Source organism: Tripterygium wilfordii, chromosome 6, assembly GCF_013401445.1.
Source record: "Tripterygium wilfordii isolate XIE 37 chromosome 6, ASM1340144v1, whole genome shotgun sequence".
Classification (NCBI taxonomy): domain Eukaryota; kingdom Viridiplantae; phylum Streptophyta; class Magnoliopsida; order Celastrales; family Celastraceae; genus Tripterygium; species Tripterygium wilfordii.
The window spans coordinates 2,196,072-2,216,802 of record NC_052237.1 but is presented as its reverse complement, the minus strand read 5'-3'; the positions used below and the strand labels follow the sequence as shown (position 1 = coordinate 2,216,802).

Here is a 20,731-nt window from a genome sequence, read left to right as displayed (position 1 = left end):
ATTTCTGTGAAATGGGCCCATTCTAAGCCATCCTTGGGCCTAACATTGAAAGTTGACCAGTATAAGAGAAGCCCAAATGGCCCACGACGAAGCACTTGTGATTTGTGAATGCGACGTCGTTCAGAACTGATATTATAGAGTACCCGACTCCAAAGCGTCGAAGATCGAAAGCAGAAAATCGGAAATCGAAGTAAACCGATCGTGCCCCGACGACACTCCGTCGCAGTAATTGTGATTGTATCTTGGTCTGGTTCGTCTGATTGAAGAATTGAAACTCTTCGTTCAAAGTTCCATCCATAACAACAATCTGGCACTGGTCGAGTACCGGAATTGGAGAGATGAGAACCAAAACCCTCGTGCGTAGGCCAAAGTTGTGCAGATCGCCTCTTCTTGTCAAACCCCTCTCCACACGACTTCCTGTTCTTGAAATGGTACCCTCCCTCGCTCTCTCTGCGTTTTTATCTCTATGTGCGTGACGCTGCCCGTGTATTTCTTTGAGGTTTGGGTTCGAGACTGAAAAGACTGTAAATTTACTCGTATTACTCGTTGCTGGTTCGTCAATTCTATTATGCTAATGCAAATTTCCTGTTAAAATTGCTTGTGATTGTATAATATGGCTTCAGCAGTTACTATTAGATGATTCATTGGGTGTAATGCTCACTAACTTTGCACAGAGTAATGATAATGGAGAAGATGCAAGTGGGAGTGGGAGCAAGAGTGAAGAAGGTGAACGGTTAACTGTGAATTCTCATGATGAGATGGATGGTCGAGGGGGAAGCGGTGATAATTTAGGTCCATCTAGAGTTTCTATGGATGGAGATTGGTTTGAGGGAGAGACATGTATCAAATGCGATGAGGTAGGCCAAATGTTGGTTTGTAGTGTTAGTGACTGTCCCGTTGCTGTTCACGAGAAGTGCTTGCCTTTCAAACCTAGATTAGATGATGTGGGAAACTTCCGCTGCCCCTATTGTTGGTTCAAACAGGCAGTAGAAAAGAAACAGGAGTTAAGGAAGGAGGTTATGCTCGCGAAGAAGGCTTTGTCCGACTTTATAAATTTCAAAGTTGTGGAGGATGACCAGGAAAATATGAAGGATGGGAAAGCTAAAGAGAATGGTGTAAATATGTCACCACTGGATTGCTGTGACCATGAGAGAGGTGTTGAAGATGAAGAGCGAGCAGAGCCTTCAAATACTTGCTGTATTGAAGAAGATATACTTGTGAATGTTTCACTTCATATGCCAACAGAAGGAACAGTGACAGCTGATATGTCCAAAGACAAGCAAGCCACAATGGAGAAAGAAGAACAAGCACATCCGGAAGCTGCAGAAAATACCGTTTTAACTTCTAAAGACAGTGGTCTGAAGATGCCTGCACCTGCAGATGATAGTGACATGTCTGAAGCATCTGATTCAGACACTCAGGCCCCTTTGGAACAGGGGACACTGACCAAACAGAGAAGTAAAATGAAAGTAGGTGGCAAGAATGTTGATCCTTCAAAGAAATCATCGCCTCAGATACGTAAGACACTGGAGAGAAGAGCTAAAAATCAAAGTAAGAAAGAAATTACCTACAAAGAGCCAGGAAAATCCCCAGAATCTTCTTATCAAATGTGAGTTATTTTATAATAATAATAAAAAAAAATCTTGGAGTTTTTGTGTTGTTAATGGCATAATTTTGCTGCAAGATGTCAGACTCTTTCATGCGCATGCATATAATTCTTTTCTTTTGACCGCAGTAATGTGTATAATGAAAAGCGTAAGAGAGCACGTTGGACACAGGAGGAGGAAGACATATTAACGGTAAAACCTGGTGGACATAACATTTTTGCCTTCTTTTGCCTGTACTGCCCAATTAATGTAACTCATAGAGATGAAGCTACTAGCTTCCATCTTCATTTTTTCCCTTCGATATATGAAAGACTAAAGTTTCTGGTTGTCATGAATTAAATGTAAGAAACAGTGTGAAAATTCTATGAGACTTTATGTACATTTTGACTTTGACTATTGCAATTACCTCCCTCTGTAGAATTTTTGGACAATCAAATTTTTTTTGTGACACAATCTTTTTAATTTATCCTACCGCAAGGTAGATGAAGTTTAAAATTTTTTCCAGTGTTGATAACTTCAGGCTGAAGTTATTCAGCAGCTTACTGAATCCCTCATGAAATCTGATAATCTGTGAATAGACATTGGAATGAATCTAGTGAATATGATTCTTATGGAAACCTATTCACTTGGAAAACGTGTAAGGGTTTACCTGAGTCGGATTCAGCCAAGTTACTTTACCTACCAAATGATAACTATAGTTCCTTTGTCTTTATGTCTGAGAAGCACAATTTACGTGATGATAGTGAGGATTGATTTGATTGCATTACCCTTATTGTAGAACATACACTGCTGACCAAGGGGATGAGAATCTGAAACTTATGTCTCTGTTTCTACTATCTTTCATCTCATGCATCATTGCCTCGATGACTTGGATTTATGTCTTGAGATAACAGCTGCAAGATGTTGTTTTATGATTTGATTTTCACCGTCAAGTTTCACTTCTTTAAACAAGAAAAGTGACATTTTTTTATTGGTATATTCTTGTGTTTATATGCCATAAATACAGAGTCTTTTTCAAAATTTGATGATAGTGTTGATTCAGCATAATCTTTGAAAGATTTTGAATGTTAAAGTTGAGATCAAATTAACGGGTGAGTAGGAAATATGCCAGGTTTGACTGCCTAAGTTCCTAGCATTTATTTTATTGATGCAGGAAGGAGTGCAGAAATTTTCATCCAACGTGAACGTAAATTTTCCTTGGAGGAAAGTCTTGGAATTTGGTCATGGTGTTTTTAATTCAAATCGTACTTCTACTGATCTCAAAGACAAATGGAGGAAGATTTTAGCCAAAGGATCCGCAGAAGGCAAGAACGCGTTACTATGAATGATGACGTAATGAAGGTAACCATTAACATCATCCTTACTGTAATTTTTTTGCTTTAAATATTTGGCCCAGCTCATAATTCCAATCTCTCTTTCTTATTTATCCGAACTTTGGCACTTGAAATTTCTAACACGCCTGTCTGACGCTATCTTGCTTCCACATCCTAGTATCCTACATTGATAGTTGTTGAGGATAGTTTTTTACTCGTTTTTTTGGTTTGAAGTTTTGTCTCCCCATCTGTTGAAGTTATTGCAAAAGGTTATATCTACCAGCCTTTTGTCTCTATGCTGTCATCTCTTATGTTGCAGCAATATGTTCCCTGTTACTGATGATCATGAGAAGTCTCTTTTCTTTTTCTTTTTCTTTTATCTTTTTTCTGAAAATAAGTCTCTTTTCTTTTATGGGTTACAGCATATATGCTCTTAGAAAAATGCTGAACAAAATGGACCCATAATTTTCTTTTTCCCCTGTTATATTTGTTGACATTTACCGCGCAAAGAATCCTAAACCAGTCATGGAAGCAAAGATCTCAAATCTAGTGACTTAGAAGTGACTCATAATTGAGAGGATTTTGAAGTGATTGTTAGATATGGTAAGGTTGATGGCAATGTCTAGAAAGTACAAAGGTGCCCCAAATTTCAAATAAACTGAAAAACCAAACCTCTCTGAACTGAATGGTTTTATTCAATTGTTTGGTTTGTATTTAATTTTTACATAGTTCTGGTTTTATTTTTGTCGAGAAATATGAATAAACTGAATGCTCCTATCTAGTCACTGTAGATTAAATTGTAGGCTTAGCTTATCATATCACGCCATTGTATCCTTTGATGGATCTGATTGTCATTCAAAATTTGTTGTATACTTGTATTGGTATTTGGTTCATATGATTGATGAAGACATTGTCACCTTTGTGTTGCCACATCTATCTTGATGTGTCTGGATTTTAGGATGTCTGAAGAAAATTAGAAACATAAAAGGGAATTCAGCCTTCGATGAAATTTATAATATTCAGAAAGAAAGTCCACAGTGTAAGATGGCGAGAAGAAAACGTGCCTGGAGGTTGAAGATGGCAAGAAGAAAACGTGCCTAGAGGTTGAAGATGGTCTAAGTAAACCATCAATTGCGTTATGTATATGCTTTTGTATGCCAAAATAACTGAGCTGGAGTAGCATATTGGTTTTTCCAAATTTTCTGGGAAGCTTAACAAGAATATCTATTAAATATATCTGGACATAGAACAGTTGATGTTTTATTTTTCATTTGTTATTTTCAGTCAAAGTTGGCTTGGAATAAAAAGAAAGGTGGTGAAGCTGAAAATTGACTTGTTCAAAGTTCAAACTTCAAAGTTCAAAGCTATATATCATAATGTCAGATGTCAATTCTCTCTTTTTTGGTCGTCGAAGGGCCAACTACCCAGTTATTTTGAATTTGTGACTTCTAATTTAACTGTTTCTGAATTACAAGTTTCTGAAATGCAACCTTTATATTTGATCTGCAGGGCCCATCTCTGGCTTCCGCAGATTCTTATATAGAAAAGTGACTTGTTCAAAGCTGTATATACTGAGTGGCAGATGACAATCGACAAGTGTTTCTGAATTAGTTATTAAATTTGTTTACTGCAACTGTTATTATTCCTATCAAATTGAGAACTAATTAAATAGCTTAAGGTCAATGCAAGAGTTTAGAATTAGATGCAGCACTTATTCTTCTAGGAGTTGTAGAACATATTGACTGCTAAACCATGTCGAAGTTCAATGGGATTACTAGTAGGAGTTGCACTGCTGTTTGTGTTATTTCTACAGTTCTCTATTTATTCATTTTTTGTATGTGTCTGCCAATTATAAAGATGAAACTTTAATATGTCTGTTTCTGGGATTTCCGTCGCAAGAAGATAAATTTCCCAGAGAAGTCCGAGGCTGTTGCCTCCCGGCTCCGGACAATAATAGAGTTCCAATATGTAATCCTGCGGTGGCACAAATTCCTCCACTTCGACCAGAGCCAGCCGGATCATTATGAAATGGAACTATAATATATATTAGACCTAGCATGATCCAGCTCCAAGGAGAGTATGTTAAATACTGTGTATTTGTTTCTTTGTAGCTACATGTTCAGATCATATCATAAAGTCTATACACCCACACACACACAGCACAGCACACCTATCCGATGGCATCAACCCAAGCCAAGGCAAGGAACACATATCTTGTGATAATATTTTGAAGTTTATAAACATGTACTCTGTTATGAATAAATGTCAACTGAAGCTTTCTTTACCCCTTTTGGGTGTATTTCAAAATTGGCAGGAGAGAATAATTCTATGCATCTTCAGCATTAATGATTTCTATGCTACAAGCTCTGGATTTCTTAATGCTGAGTATTGTAATTAAACCGAGAAAGCTGTACATTGTTGCGTATGACAAAACAGAGACAGCAGAAAACTCACGGGAAGTGCTACCGTATAAATCTTGTGTCAATCAACTGCGGTAGAGTTGCAGAGTCCCGTGGTAACTTGTCAAACAGTTGGGTGCTTTCTAGATCACGGTTCCACTAGGTATCAAAGCATCCTTGATTACAGTGACGATCCCGCTCTTTATGAAATATCCATCCGTCTCCCTAGCTGCTTCTTGCACATCGTTGCTGTTAATGATCTGAAACAACATTCCCTTGTAAAAAAAATCAATGTTGTGAAAATGTAAATAATTAAATTGTGTTAGTCTATGCCATACTTCCACATTAACAAAGCATTTCGGGAAAACTAGGCTACCACAAGGCCAAGGCCAAGAGTTCCTCAGAGGATCATCTTCTCATCAGATTTTTTATCTTGGCCTGAAGGACAATATAAAATTATTTGTTCTTTTATCCTCGTACAAAACCAGAATTCTTTGTTAAAGCCATGATCCCAGGGCTCTCGTGAATTATGATCACCCCAATCTGTCATCAGTCATCAACCGTCCTTTTTCCTTTTTTGAGACAGCCCTAGAAAGTAGAAACCACCTACTTTGTTTCCGATAACAAAACTGCTAGTGAAGGTAATAATCGTGCAACCATGATCTTCTGATTCATAGGTAATAAGACCAAGACCAGATGCAGTTGGACTCATATGGTTGTTCGAGCTTTTTCTCTTTTATGGGTTTACGGAATGGTGAGGGGCATGGAACTATCATGCTAAGTTTCTCAAACAACGAAATGAGATGCCTATTGCACTGTCATATAATGATTGGGACTATTTCAATTTCAGTAAGGCAAAACCATTCATGGTAAAGTTAGATAACAGCTAACCTTCACATTTTCCCCAATCCTAGCGTTCTTGTCAATTATGGCCCTCTTGATGTGAGAGTTCTTGCCAATACCGATTGGGACGCCACCTTTCGCAGCCAGAAATCTCCTGTCAGCATCTGTCTGGAAACACATAAGGAAAAGAAGACAGTGTCAACACAAGTAGAACAAAAAATAAAAACACAAGTAGTATTCATATCTGATTCCAGATACTTTATCCAACTAGCGAGACACGGGTTTAAATCACACAGAATGTTGTGATGACTTGCCTCATAATAATCTGCTCCCATCAGCAATGTGTCCTCTATAATTGCACCTTCGGATATGCAAGATCGAAGCCCAACCACAGAATGGTGAATTTTACAGTTCTGCAGTTAAATATGAATAACAACATAAAACAACTCAAATAATCGCATAAAAAATCTCCAACCTCCATCATCTTAGCCTTATAACTGTGAATTGAGTCCGACAATTGAGATGCAAGAGCCTTATTTAGGGGTGAAAGCATTATATACCAATATAAAGCATTGCTACAATCCTGGCCTAACAAGAAATTACCTTGATCACACAACCTTCACCGATAACACTATCAGTGATGTCTGCATCAAGCATCTTAGATGGAGGCAAATAGCGCGGTTGGGTGTAGATTGGAGATGAACGGTCATAGAAGCTGCAATACAGGTTACAAAATCCAGTTATGTTAAATTTCCATTAACCTAAAAGGAAACCACAGCTTAACTTAGTTGAACCAGAACCAGACATACCTGAAATCAGGTAATGGCCTTTTAGTGATTCCCAAATTTGCATTATAAAATGCCTCAATTGTACCAATGTCTTCCCAGTAGCCATCATATAAATAAGCTTGAACCTGCAGAAGTTAAAGCCACTTATATCACAAAGACTTCCATAGAAATATGCAAGCAAGCGCATGATTTTCTTGCATGGGGTGTGTGTGTAAGAGAGACAGTATATATAGTGTTAAATTATCCAGCAACTGAAATGCATTAAGTTCAGGCTTTTCAAATGATAATAAAGATTCAAATAGCACATAAGAACAGGACCCAGTAACCTGTGACCCAGAGTCTAAATGTGTGTGCTGGTAAATGTAGTGCTATAAATTAATAATAACAATTTTTGGGTTTGCCTGGTGTGCATCCCTCATATAATACACACCTTGAAGTTGTGTCAAAAAGTTAGATAAAAATAGGATGTACAAACTTCATCTGATCAGACATTCCACAATTTTGACAGGACAATACCATTTCATTCTAAGTGATTGACACAAAGGAACTGCCAATAGTAAGATTAATTGAACAGTACATACCCTCATTCCAATCGAAGTTGCACCCGGAATAACTTCACTTCCAAAATCATTGGCTCCAGGAAACTTATCCCGAAGTAGATTTATCATCACATCTTTGCTGATGACATAGATTCCCATACTAGCAATGTATGGCATCTCTTTAGCTCTCTCGTCATCAAGGCCTAATATGGTCGTGTCAACCTGAACATCAAGTTGAGGAAAGAAAACACGATGATTATCTCATTTCCCTACTTTGTAACTGGAAAGTCGTAACAGATCCAATCTGAAAAACTGATTTTGACAAGAGTTTCTACCTTCATAGCTTTCAGTTGATCCCCTTTTGGTTTCTCAGCAAATTCAATAATACGACCTTCTTCATCAATCTTCATAAGACCAAATGCAGTGGCGCGTTTTTCATCCATTGGGAGTGCAGCTACAGTAATATCTGCGTCTGTTTCCCTGTGCGCTTGTATGAATCTCTCATAATCCATTCGGTACAAATGATCCCCAGCAAGAACCAGGAACTCCAAGACATCATGCTCATCAAATAACCACAAGTACTGTCTAACTGCATCAGCTGTACCCTGTTATAGGAGCAAACGTAGTCATCAAATGTGAGACTAAAAGAGCACATGTTTTCAACATATTAATGATATGAAGAAATAAGACTAAGACTAACTTCGACAAACTGGTAATGCCAATGCTAACCGTACAAAAAAATTTCCTCAAGATAAAACAACCTCCAAAATTGTATATATGAGTAACAAAGGCAACAGAATAGGGGAGGAAGGATTAAGTAGGCTTCTCACCTGGAACCAATTAGGGTTTTCTGGACTCTGCTGAGCAGCAAGAACTTCAACAAAGCCTTCATTCTTGTAACCACCCAAGTTACTGGCATATGCCCGAGAAAGGTGGCGATTGAGAGATGCAGAGTTGAACTGTGTGAGAACATAGATCTTTGATATGTTGCTGTTCAAGCAATTGCTCACTGGAATATCAATCAGTCTGTAATTTGCTCCTAAAGGAACAGCAGGTTTTGCCCTTTTCTTGGTAAGTGGGTAAAGACGGGTCCCAGCACCACCACCAAGTATAATGCCCAACACACTCTGTCAGGAAATGTGCAGACAAATTTCACTTAAATCCTCAAATGAATTGAGACAAATTATATGCAGAACTGGAACCTAATTCAATTAAGTACAGCTTCATAAGCCAACTAGATGGAGACAGATGAAGTGTCTATTTTTGCTATTGAATCCGGTCCATTGTCGAAGATAAGATTCAAAGACAAAACTAGCGAAACGATATTCAAGCATTCAATATAAGTTGCTTTAACAATCCATGTAGTTATTGACCACTAATCATCCTTAAATTCAACAAAATTGCTTGAAAGCTGCTATGCCTTGTAGAATCCTTTACGAAAGCTGCAACTAGTTCAAGATGCCAAATGTGTTGGGAATACGCCGGTGACAGCAAAAAGTGCAATGATCACAAATGCGATTGTCATAACAGCAACTTGGCCAAAATGCAAGTAAATCTTTTCTGCTCAAGTCAAGTCATATCTTCACCATTTAATAGAATAAAACAATGGCCAATGCGGAATTTTGAAAATCACAACCTATTTCACAAAATTCATAGGAGAAAGAACCAGCAAAACTCACAAACAATTTAAGTTCATATCAGCGTGTACATATAATCGTTTTCATTCCATATTCCTCATCTGGAATGGCCTAAAAAAGCTCAAGCTACTTAGGAATAATAATTCACCATTCTTCTCATTGCCTCCGGCTAGACGAAGAACAGAGACAGAACAAAAATAGCAAGTCGTCATGTTCAGAAGTTCAATTCCGATTATCAAGAAGAGCGATCAGCTCCAGACAAATTCGCCAGCACAGTTGACCACAAATCCAATGGTGAAACGCATTTAAGATAAAATTGCATTACAAAAGTAACAACAAACAGCAACAGCTCATCCAACATGATAGAGTGAAACAACCAACCACAACTTGAAGAGATCGAAAGGAAACAGAAAGAAACTTACCGCATATCATTAACCATTAGAATGATATAAAAAGTAATAGAGAAAAACTTACACGGCTGGCGTCGGGGTCAAGACATGTCTGCGAGTTCTTCGAATCCGAAACTGCGATCGGAGAAACGACGATTGGAGTCCTCTGATTTCTAGAAGCTGTTTCGCGCCGACCAGAAAACTCCTGCCATGAAATCTTCTCTCCGGAAATCTGAGATGACGAGAATGATAGGCCTCGGAAGGAAGCCTTCCTACTCAAATTCGACGAATGCGACGACGATGATGAAGACGCCGATGACGGCACTCTCAACACCCCGATCGCATTCATAGTCGCCGCCATTGTAAACAAACTGAAAGTTCTGCTTATGTGCGTGATAGGCTAAGCTTGTAGAGAGAGCTTCAGTCCTCAGTCTTCAGTGAAGAAGAGAGAGATGTGAACTCCCTACTTTATGTGGACGATCGGATCGAATACTGATGGGTTTTGGGAAACTGTTGTCCACACAAAATTACAGAATGGGTCTCGAAGTCACATTCACCAAATTGGAAATAAGTGAGGGGTGTTATGGTAATTGCATAATATAGGTGGACGTCGTTTCGGGAAGAAATAGGAGATGACGTGGAGCTTGTCACGATGTTTACGTTTTATATAAGTATTTAATTATTGAGTGTGGGAAGAGGGAATATTTGATTCAATAATGTTTGAGACCCTCAAAATTTGACCTCTAAAAGACCCACATTTAACGTGAAGGGTTGAATGTGAAGTGGGTCCTACATTTGTGTTTTTAATCAATGACTATTTTAATACAACATAGATTTGGGGAATTTTTAGAGGTTAAATTTTGGAGGTTTCTACCATTGTCCTATTTGATTAAGAGGCGGCTCAGAAAAGAATATTGATAATGGGGTATGGGCCCGTATGGCCATGCCAATTCAACTGGGTCAACTCTAAATATAGCCCAAACTTCGGCCCAATAAACGTAGTGTATAATAATATAATACAACCGAAACCCAAAAAAGCCAAAGCCCATGATGCTGTTTTACTACTTGAGACCAAATCCTCTTTGTAAGAGAAGGCATTTGAAATGAAGAGTTTTCACGACTAATATGTGAAATGCAAATATTGTATCGACCTTGCTTGTTTTATTTTACTGTTAGTTAGGTTTTCCTATGTTATAGCTTTAAGGGGAATAGGGGATGCAATCTATTTTCTTTCTTCCATAAAATTGAATTTTCTACTAAGATCTTAAGGTCTCATTTAGCCCTTAAATTTAAGGTTTGACAGCAATGCATTCAATAATATTTGAGATAGTTGGAACAAATCGTTGGGATCTAGAGGACAAAAACTATGCGATATGCTTGCGATCTTACGATGTAAGAGAGTGAAGGGTACAAAAATTGTAATGATGGACAATATTGCTTGCTCATCTATTAATTATGAGAATTCCTTTATTTTCCATATACTATATAGAAGACAAACATGGTTGTTGAATAATGGTTTAGAACAATTAGTCCCCCATCAAACAACCACATCAAATTAGTCCATCACACCACCTTCACCACTATAGGACTCCTGACACTGTGCTTACTATCAGACCACAGCAACTCCCCAAATACATAATCCTTAACTACACTAGCTTCACTGACCTTAAAGGTGACACTGAAGGTCTTTTCTTCGCCGCGCTTGTTGAACTTTAAGCTCCCTGGTTTGATGGAAACTGAAATTCCATTTGGTTTTCTAACACGAGCATAATACGTACCTGGTGAACCTACATTTTTAATCGTTCGAGACAAGGTGATCGAGCCTTTAAGCTCTGGGACTGTAATGGAAGGGTAGTTAAAGTTGGTAAGACTAATAGGCATGGGGCATTTGTAAGGGCCACCAGAGAATGATGAGAGTTGTGTTTCGTTATACCCTAAAGCGCATAAAAAGTTTAAGTAATCGTTGAGACCTAAATCGTACACTAGACCTGGATCCATGGCACTGTTCGGGTTTATATGTCCTGCTCCGCGACTGAACGGTGTTGCTGTAGTAAAGGATGAATCGAGAATCAGCTCCAGATTGTTATCTCGTGTTGTGGCTGTAAAACAATTCATAGAATCAGAATATGCCTGCATTCATAAGGCGTCAATAAGTTATGAAAGGGGACTAGTCTTGTACCAGTGGTCATAATGGCAGATCTAATAGCTGCAGGACTCCAGTCCGGGTGAAGAGTTCTTAGAAGCCCAACAATGCCCGAAACATGGGGACATGACATTGAGGTACCAGATATTGAGTTGAACAGAACTCGACGCTTGTCAAAATCTTCATTTGTCGGTCCTTGTGCTTCAGTAAATGCAGCTATTACACTCACTCCCGGCGCAGTGATATCAGGCTGCAGATGGAATAAAACTTGCTTCGAGTCTTCAACAAATAATTTTAATTTACATAGCAGGAAACGAGATGAATTGAATAGCTATTACCTTTAGGATCTCAGGTGTAATGGGATTGGGTCCTTTTGATGAAAAGGCCGCCATGAAAGGGGATGGCTTTATGCCAAGTTCTGTCACTGGATGTGTAATATAACCAGTAGGAGACCTGCAATGTTTATCATGAAAATTTATGTCTATGTACTATGACTATTAAAGGTTATGAATATCTCTGCACAGAGAGTGTGATCTTCGTGGCTCATATGTCAAACAAGACGGTCAAAATAACACACACTTGAACATACTTAGTGGAATTGAGGTAAGTGAAAACAGCAACACCATTAGTGTAGCTGATATGAGACGCAGGAAGGACATGAGCATCGGCGATAATTCCATTCGCATTGTCCTCATCGTTAGCAAGAATCATCCCGACTGCACCTGCCAAGGCAGCTTGCTGGCCTTTGTCCACTCTTGCATTGTCTCCTCGAAGACATACCAAGATCTTTCCCTTTACCTTCTCAGGATTAAGTGCTCCTCCCTTACATAGCTTTCTGCATAAATTAAATATACACATAGATTATATAATGCATCACAATATAGAAGTGCCACTTTATTGGTTAACAGAATGAATATATTAGAAGCATAAATAGTTGAATACTTACGCAGCTAGCAGAGATGCATTAGCAGCTTTAGCATCCCCGGCGTTGATTAACGGAAAGAACGTATTGCTTGGCAGTGCTGTGTCAGATAAACTCTCTCCCTTCCAAAACAAGATAGTATGCATTGGTAAGTTCTTGGACATAAGCAAGTAGCCACTAACATTTTCAATTGGATTGGCTCAAGGAATTGTTTCTGTTTTGACTTATAATAATCCGTGTTAAGGCAGTACAGTTGTTAATAAAGAAAGTAAACCTTTAACCGCATCTTGTTCCCAAGAACAACATAGCTAGGGAATTCCCGGTCCATGGTGCTAGCACCAACTGTGATTTGCCATGGGGCAACATTGGAGACAGTACTATCTGCAGGTCCAGAATTACCAGCAGAACAAATTACTACAATACCATGCTTGATAGCATGAAAAGAGCCAATTGCAACACTTTCATTGAAGAAGGGAGTTGCATCTCCTCCTAAAGACACTGACAACACATCAACACCATCATGTATCGCTGCATCAAATGCTGCTAGGATATCCGCATCAAAGCACTCATTTCCAGCTATTGGAGGATAACACACCCTATATGCTACAACCCGAGCTTTCGGAGAACCTCCTTTTGCCTCTCCTAAACCATAGCCAAAGACACTAGCATTTGGCACAAAACTGCCTGCGGCTGTTGACAAGGTATGAGTCCCGTGGCCATCATCGTCCCTCGGAGAGTCAAAGGAAGAGGAGTTGAGTGGACCAGCAACCGCAGCATAGCCCTTGTTGAAGTATCTTGCTCCAATAAGTTTCCTTCCGTATTTCCACAATAATTTACATAGTCAATCACTATCACAGGAAAGTCACAAAATAAATAGCTCATTTGTTTTGAAAATTATGCGCAAATAACTAAACGGTAATGGTGCGCACCAATTAAACTAGATTAGTGAAACAATATGACAAGCTTAACTTGGGTAGATTTTAACTTAACTGAATACAACGTATGAACACAATTATTTGGCTTATTATAATTTCCTGTTATGTTTTGTCAAGGAGCTACAAGCTGTCTGAGTAATTAAGAGACAACAAAAAGCGTTTGAAGTAAGACAGCAGTTTCAAGCAGCTGGCAGCTGACAAGGAATCGTAATCTCAACACACAAAATGTTGTGGATACGCAACTATCTCCTTCAACAGGAAAAAAAAATTCCTGATTTTTCATGAATTCATCCATTAATGAATGTTATTTATCAAAGAGAAATATCTATTTTCGTCTGAATTTTACCTCTTTTTTAATGATTCTAGGAGGAAAAAGCTGATACTATTAAGCTTTAGTTGAAAATTCCAAAATAAATGTGCTTTATATGGATACCTTTCCTCCCCAACATCAAACAAGATGGAATAACTTCTGCTTTTTAGGAGTTTATTTCCTTGATTCCAAGAAGTCAGCGATGTTAAAGATACCCCTTTTAACGTTGGATAAAATAAATTAGCGTAAATGATGTCATGCCAAGAAACTCCTAGATCATCACAAGGACATGCAGTTTCTAATTTATATGACAAGCTAGGGAACCTGGATGAAGAGAAAATGCTTCACTATCTTGGCAACAGTTGAAGCTCTCTATTTCAGAGCAAGGCAAAATTATGTGCAAACAGATATCATGATTGAGAGAATATACAGCAGGAAATACAGACCAAGTGCTGATAAAGTTGGGAAAAATAGACCTGTTGCAACGAAAACTAGCATCTTTGTCATTCTGACATATTCCCTTCCACTTAGAAGGAATTGGTCCCAAGCCATTATCGTCAAAGCTTTTGGATTCAGGCCAGACACCTATATACATATATAGACATCCACATTATCAAAAGCAAGCTATAGAAAGTCAAATTTGATAGCAAAAGACAATGACAAATATTAATGCACACCAGAATGATAAACCCTAAGTAGCCTTAGAATCCACTCTAAAGAAGGACACTGAAACAGACACATTGCTTCTCAAATCTCAACTCCATATATAAAAAAATATATGAATTTTATAAACTTCAATAATCACAGCAGCAGAATACTCAACTCTAAAATAAAAAATAAATTTATATTTGTGCTTAATATTTTTCAATAAGTTCTCTTTATTTATTCTTTGGTGATCCAAAGCCATCAAAGGGCATACACTGCAAAACAAGTTCATTATCCGGAGGACATTGACATAAAGTATACTGCATGATAGTTATATGAATTCTCCTGTCTCAACCATTGACTGTTAGAAAATATATGTATAAATATAATTTTATGAATAACTAGATAAATATATATATAAGGTAAATAACTTGACACGTAATATTTATATGTACATATATATAATATGACATGTTCAGCAAATCTTGATTGGAGAAGCACATTAATTTAATGTATTTTGTGGACTAGTCAAATCATTCAACCATTAAGGGTCGGAATATAAAAACTCAATATGCGCAGTATTAATGCAGCTATGAGTTTTGGTCAATAACATCATTATCATAATCACCCAATGCTGAAAACCCTCTTCTTCTTAATGCATGATTCAGTCAAAGTCAAAGATGCATAGTTTTATTGATTAATTAACACAGTAGATCTAATCTGCAAAACCAGATCCTGACTATGCTTAATGTTGAAGTTAATTACAATCTACGAGGCTAAAACTTATGTAAAATAATGGGCCCCTCACCAGTATCAAGATTGCCTATAATTGTGCCTTCACCAAATCTCGCCTTCTTCCAAATTGAGTTTGAAGGAACAACACCATTGTTTTCAAGTCCCAAGAAACTCCATGAATGAGTTGTCTGTAACCTTCTGCCTTTGTTCAAGAATAGTGAAACAACTTTGGGATGTTCTATATTGGATGGGATAAGACACATATAACACAAAATTGTCATATAACAGAGTAAACAGAGACAGAGGGTAAACAGAGGAGTGTGAAAGTTTCTCACTTGAAATCAGTGCAGCTACGTTATCTTCCAAAGTTGCAGCAAATCCATTGATATGCCTTGTATATGAGTAAATGATAGCATCTTTTGCAGCATCAGAGCTGTAGAGAAAACCCAGATACGTTACAAAGCCATTGTTTTTGCTCACTGAAGAAGTTACCAGGCATTACCTTCCAACAAACGATCCAAGAAACTCAAGGTGAGACTCTGTCACTCGTTCGAGGTCAGTCAATGAGACTTCAGGACCGTGTGAATGGGATCCCAAATACACAACGTATGTCTTCACCACCACATGACAAGAAATTGAAGTCAGAAAAAGATTTCACCACCAACACATAATATAAATAAATATCCATCTATCCAGATATGTATTCTGATGGAAATGCTCACATTTTTTGAAGCAAACGTGGGTCTCTGACAAAAAGTGAAGAGAAGAAATGAAAGGAACCAAAGTGTATGACCCAGAAGTCTCATTGCTTGCTGACAAGTTTAGAGACTGTGTGTTCCTCTGTGTTCTCCCCGTTTGCTTCCTTTTATAAAGAAATGGAACTTTATAAAAACATCTATCAGACCTTGGAGTGAGTAGTTTTGATCAATTTATATTACTCTTTCTTAATGTAATGAAGGAAAAACACCAATTTGGGAGAGTAAACTATACCTCTTGACTATATCTACATAGCTTTCATGTGGACTCACATGGAAGGTTCCACCATTATTTTGAATTCGGGACGTGATATTGAAGACAAATAGGAGAAATGAGATTCCATCCATAATGGAGCGCGGCTACAAGAGTATTGTTAATCTAAACTCAACTTAACACCTTCCGAGTCCATTCAGTGTGGCACTGTGGCCAATTAGACTATATCCAATTGGTTGGGAATTCACAAATACGACTAACCTATCTTATTGTTGGTTGAGCAGAGTTTGAAAATTCGACTCCACACTTCATAGTTTCTTGGGAAGATAAAGTATAACATTGACGCCAAGATTAAAGACAAAGCCGTCTCATTCTAGCCAAGCTAGTCCTATCCAAGCCGGCGAAGCCGCCCCTATAATTGGCTAATGATGAACTGGCGAGCCTTTGGACACGACATACGAGTCATTGCCTCTAGATGAGATAAGCCGGGGTCCACCCAAACCGCCGTTGATGGATGCGTGATCAACAGGCCAACGGCCGTTAATGTAGCAGTGATACTACCGTTGACTTTGGGTCGGGGCCACTAGATTCCGGCCGCTGAGAACAATTGCAATGGTCCCATTTTGTTGGGCCAGTAAAAACAAATATTGGGTCTCATCTCTATTACATAAAAAGTCAAGTCAAACACGTCTCTCAATACAACCACATCAACAAAACACATCCCTCAATATAACCACATCAACAAAACACAAATTCCTATACATTTTTCCTTCCCACCCAACATGGAGGCCAACAAATTCTCATTCCCTCCGTATTGTCCACAATAAAACTACAGCAAAACACATCTTCCAATACAGCCACATCAGCAAAACAAATCTCCCAATACAACCACATCAACAAAACACAAAACCCCATACATATTTGTTGGCCCAGACAAAATAATATCATTGCAAGTTCTCTGATAAGGTGCGAGATTTCATAGCCATCCCATCATGTGTTGAACTTCGAAGAGGTCAAATAAAAAGAAATGCCCTAAAAGTACCAGAAGGTAGGCTTTTACGTGGATATGGAGATTAGTCTTCGAAAGTAGCAGAAGGAAAGATTCGCTGTATTCGCTTTTGCTCGCATGCGTTCTTGCTTTGCTTTGGAGGGAAAAAATAATCTCCCAAGCGAACGTGGATTGGAGGTCCATGAATTCCCCAATTGTGTCGAACGAACAAATCACCCAAGCGAAACGAATTCCCCGATTGTGGCAAAAACGATGTGTGGATGCAATTAGGGCGCATCAAATTTGGATTTTGTCCACAAATTCACTCTCAAAATAAAGGAAAAAAACTGGAAAACAAAAATTAGGGTTTCACAAGAGACCAATATGGTGGCGCGCATATGAACTGTTTTGGATCATGTGGTTGATTTCTGGTAATTATCCCCCTCCCACATGACGAATTCTTACCCTCTCATGAGTCTGATTCCAGTAAACTGGGCTGGGCCTTGTAGTAGGCCCAGATACTCCTTCAATGATCTTAACGGGTTTGGGCCAACAAAACAACTGGACTTTTGGGATAAAAGCCCAACGTGTACTTAGTAGTTAGAGGGAAATTTTATTTACACACAGCTAATCTAGTATCTCTACACAATTCTTTACACATGATAAGTTTACACCATAAATTTATAAGTCTACACACAAATTTTTCGTGAAAAATACCAAATTACCCTTGTTTTATACAATATTAGAAGTATTAGTATTACGTTTACACATATTCAAACTTCAAATCTCTTATCGGTTTCCCCATATTAGGACTCCAGCTGCCACCGATTTTCCACACCTGAATCGACGTCCAAAACCATGCGAGTAGATGACCAAAAATTTATCATTATCAACATCAAAAAGCTTTAGAGGAGAGGTAAGGTCTTGTGAATTCTCTCTTAAATATTTTTATATCTAATGAAATCTCTGAAATTGAACATGTGGGTTTGCCGATTTCTGTATATAGCATGAGTGCGTGTGTGTAGTTGTTAAACTTTGGACGATTTCTGGTTAGAATAGGACTGAAATAAAAATCAACACACCAGGGCCGTTTCTAGGGTTATAAAACGGTAACATCGTGTTGTTTACATGTTAAAAAAAAGACACCATCCGTCGTTTTTATTCACAAAAAACGACAGCTTCTATCGATTTGTAGTCTCTCCAGAAATCGATAGGGTCTTGTTGTTTTTATTTTAGAAAAACGAAGTGCCAAGTTTTTTTTTTTTTTTGCAAGAAAAACGACAAGACCATGTTGTTTTTCTTATAGAAAAACGACAGCCTGTGTTGTTTTTCTTCCAGAAAAATGACATCCTACTGTTGTTGTTTTTTTCTTTTTGAAAAATTCGGATGTAAACTTAATAGTCTCTAATTAAATATGTAAAAATGATTTATTTTAAATTTTTAGTTTAAGGGTTAATATATAATTGTATACAAGTATAATTTTTGTAAACTATAAAAATTTAAAAAGTAGTATAAAGATAATAGATTAGTGGTGTATAGATAAAAGTTTCCATAATTAGTAGGTTAGTATCAGTCAACATGTCAAAAGCCTTGTAAGAACAATCATTAATCAGTCAACGATAATATTTATTATCAGGGTGATGAGAGAGCCAGAACTATAAGCTCCCAATAAAGCCAAATTAGGCTGGCTTTGGCCGTGAAATACCCCATTTTGCCGTCTCATTGAAGGTCTTCTCTATCATCTCAGCCTGGATTTCATGTTGTTTTTGCCTCTAGACTTTCCCTTAATAACTTCTTTAAATACCCACTCCCCTGCTCTGCTCTGCCACAGCCCACACACTTCTTCTATCTCTCATCACTTGTAACTCAGCTTCACTGAGAGAGAATTGAACAGTCATCAAGTTGAATTACACTTTATTTTCAATGGTAGGTTATGCAGTGAAACTGTAAGTCTAATCTTGATTTCAGCTTTCAATCTCTGAAATACTATTTTCCTCTGTTTATGTTATGTTAATGAACAGTTGGAGCGTAAATGTTTGTTTATTCTCTCTAGTGTAATGATTCCACTAATGCCTTTGTTTTGTCATTTGTGAAGTGGAAGTGATTGAGCCAGTCAACGAGAGGGGATTTGACCAGATGACCTGCCTGGCTCCCTGAATGCCAACTAAGAAACTAGCCAACAAGTCTTCATCAATTTTGACTCTTTCCTAGTTGGCATCAGAGGAGTCATGCAGAAACACAGTTGTTACTTCTCTCTCTACAATTTCTCTCCCATCCATTCATGAATTCACAAATAACAGGGGTTCACTTGAACAGGAGAAACAGAGTAAGTGCACAAAATTATTAATCACTCTCTTTTATTATGCATCACATTACCTATATATGTAACCAAATTCACTAACTTATAATTTTCATATATGATATTATTACTAGATGGAGAAATGATAGGGATTAAGGCTCCTCATCTCATAGTTTTGGTATTGTGGCACTCCATATCCATGGAAACATACCATGGGCTGCTCCTTTGGCTCCTCTTTCTGGTCTTCGACAGGGGTTACACTCACCAGCTCTGAATATCCAACTTTCCTTCTTAGTATATTTGTTAGCTGAACTGCATCAATCTCTTCCCCTGTCACCACTATTTGGTCCTTATCTCTCCCACCGAAAGCTGCCGATTCAATTCCTGTGCATTCAAGAAAAATAAAGAAAACAAAAGGGCTAATCAGAAAACAAATTTTTATGGAATTTCCCACTTGGGTTTTCAATTTTGTAGATGAAAGATCAACTTTGTTTCTCTTTTTTTGAATATTGGATGTGGGTTTCAAACAAGAGTGACAAAATCTACACCTGGTAATCCAACAACAATCTTCAGTGCTTTGGAGCGCAGGTTCTGCCTGCGAAAGCAGAGGCCAGACATGGGGACTCCGCAGCAGTACTTGTAGCCATTAATGGGGACCTTGATCACTACCTTCTGCTGCAACCATTAATGGAAAAACTCAGCTTAAGTAAACTAGTTGAATTAAAAGTCACATGTTAACAAATGCGCATATATGCCTCACCTTCATGATTTTGTGTCTTCAGAGATTCTGAAAGAGCAGTCTTTCCCCAAGCAAGCAGTAGTGATAAATTGATAATGTGAGGGTTTGAGTTATTGTTCTAAAGTAATTGCAGGTGTTGATTATATTCTGCTATATATACAGATCTCTTCCAGCACAAAAGTCTACCAAGAACATTTCTGGTTAGATTCAACGAATGTGTTGATTACATTTACTAGTTAAGGTTCCAGCAATTCAAAACTGCATTGGGTTGTGTCTGGATTGGGGAGAACAGGAGAAGAGAATGAGAAACATGAGTCATATATTAGAGAGGAAAATGATTCAGTGAATATCTGCTTAGTTCTGTCTGGCTAAAGAAAGTGACTTTCGAACTTTGATGAGTTAAACTGAGTTTAATGTGCGGGGATTTACTTTTTTTGGTATTACTGGCAAAGAAGGTCATCTGAATCTTTGAAATTTCTGTCTGAGTTTCAGTATTTTTGTACTTGGGAGTAATGTTTTGTCCATTTGTAT

The 20,731-nt window shown here is 37.9% G+C and overlaps 3 protein-coding genes across 5 annotated transcripts; 1 reads left to right on the top strand and 2 right to left on the bottom strand.

The window, feature by feature from the left end:
• The first annotated feature begins 169 nt into the window (after positions 1-169).
• On the top strand, positions 170-5,204 carry LOC119999379. 3 transcript variants are annotated; one of them, XM_038846899.1, is made up of 5 exons: positions 170-431; positions 675-1,609; positions 1,736-1,799; positions 2,761-2,948; positions 4,813-5,204. In XM_038846899.1, exons 1-4 carry the CDS (start codon positions 339-341, stop codon positions 2,929-2,931), a joined length of 1,263 nt encoding a protein of 420 aa, XP_038702827.1. In that variant the 5' UTR covers positions 170-338; the 3' UTR covers positions 2,932-2,948; positions 4,813-5,204. The 3 variants fall into 3 exon arrangements, with proteins under 3 accessions (XP_038702827.1, XP_038702826.1, XP_038702825.1); XM_038846898.1 differs by lacking the exon at positions 4,813-5,204 and adding an exon at positions 4,430-4,716; XM_038846897.1 differs by lacking the exon at positions 4,813-5,204 and adding an exon at positions 3,879-4,176.
• Positions 5,117-10,026, bottom strand: LOC119999377 (glucose-1-phosphate adenylyltransferase small subunit 2, chloroplastic). The gene is made up of 9 exons (XM_038846892.1): positions 9,601-10,026; positions 8,320-8,616; positions 7,825-8,094; positions 7,532-7,711; positions 6,972-7,075; positions 6,766-6,877; positions 6,477-6,575; positions 6,211-6,330; positions 5,117-5,579 (listed from the first exon to the last, which is right to left on the bottom strand). The coding sequence occupies exons 1-9, from the start codon at positions 9,874-9,876 to the stop codon at positions 5,463-5,465; spliced, it is 1,575 nt and encodes a 524-aa protein (XP_038702820.1). The 5' UTR covers positions 9,877-10,026; the 3' UTR covers positions 5,117-5,462.
• A 991-nt stretch (positions 10,027-11,017) lies between these two features.
• Positions 11,018-16,150, bottom strand: LOC119999376 (subtilisin-like protease SBT5.3). The gene is made up of 11 exons (XM_038846891.1): positions 15,928-16,150; positions 15,708-15,817; positions 15,541-15,638; positions 15,279-15,443; positions 14,302-14,410; positions 12,855-13,392; positions 12,605-12,702; positions 12,248-12,493; positions 11,997-12,111; positions 11,695-11,908; positions 11,018-11,614 (listed from the first exon to the last, which is right to left on the bottom strand). Exons 1-11 carry the CDS (start codon positions 16,009-16,011, stop codon positions 11,079-11,081), a joined length of 2,313 nt encoding a protein of 770 aa, XP_038702819.1. The 5' UTR covers positions 16,012-16,150; the 3' UTR covers positions 11,018-11,078.
• Positions 16,151-20,731: the final 4,581 nt, after the last annotated feature.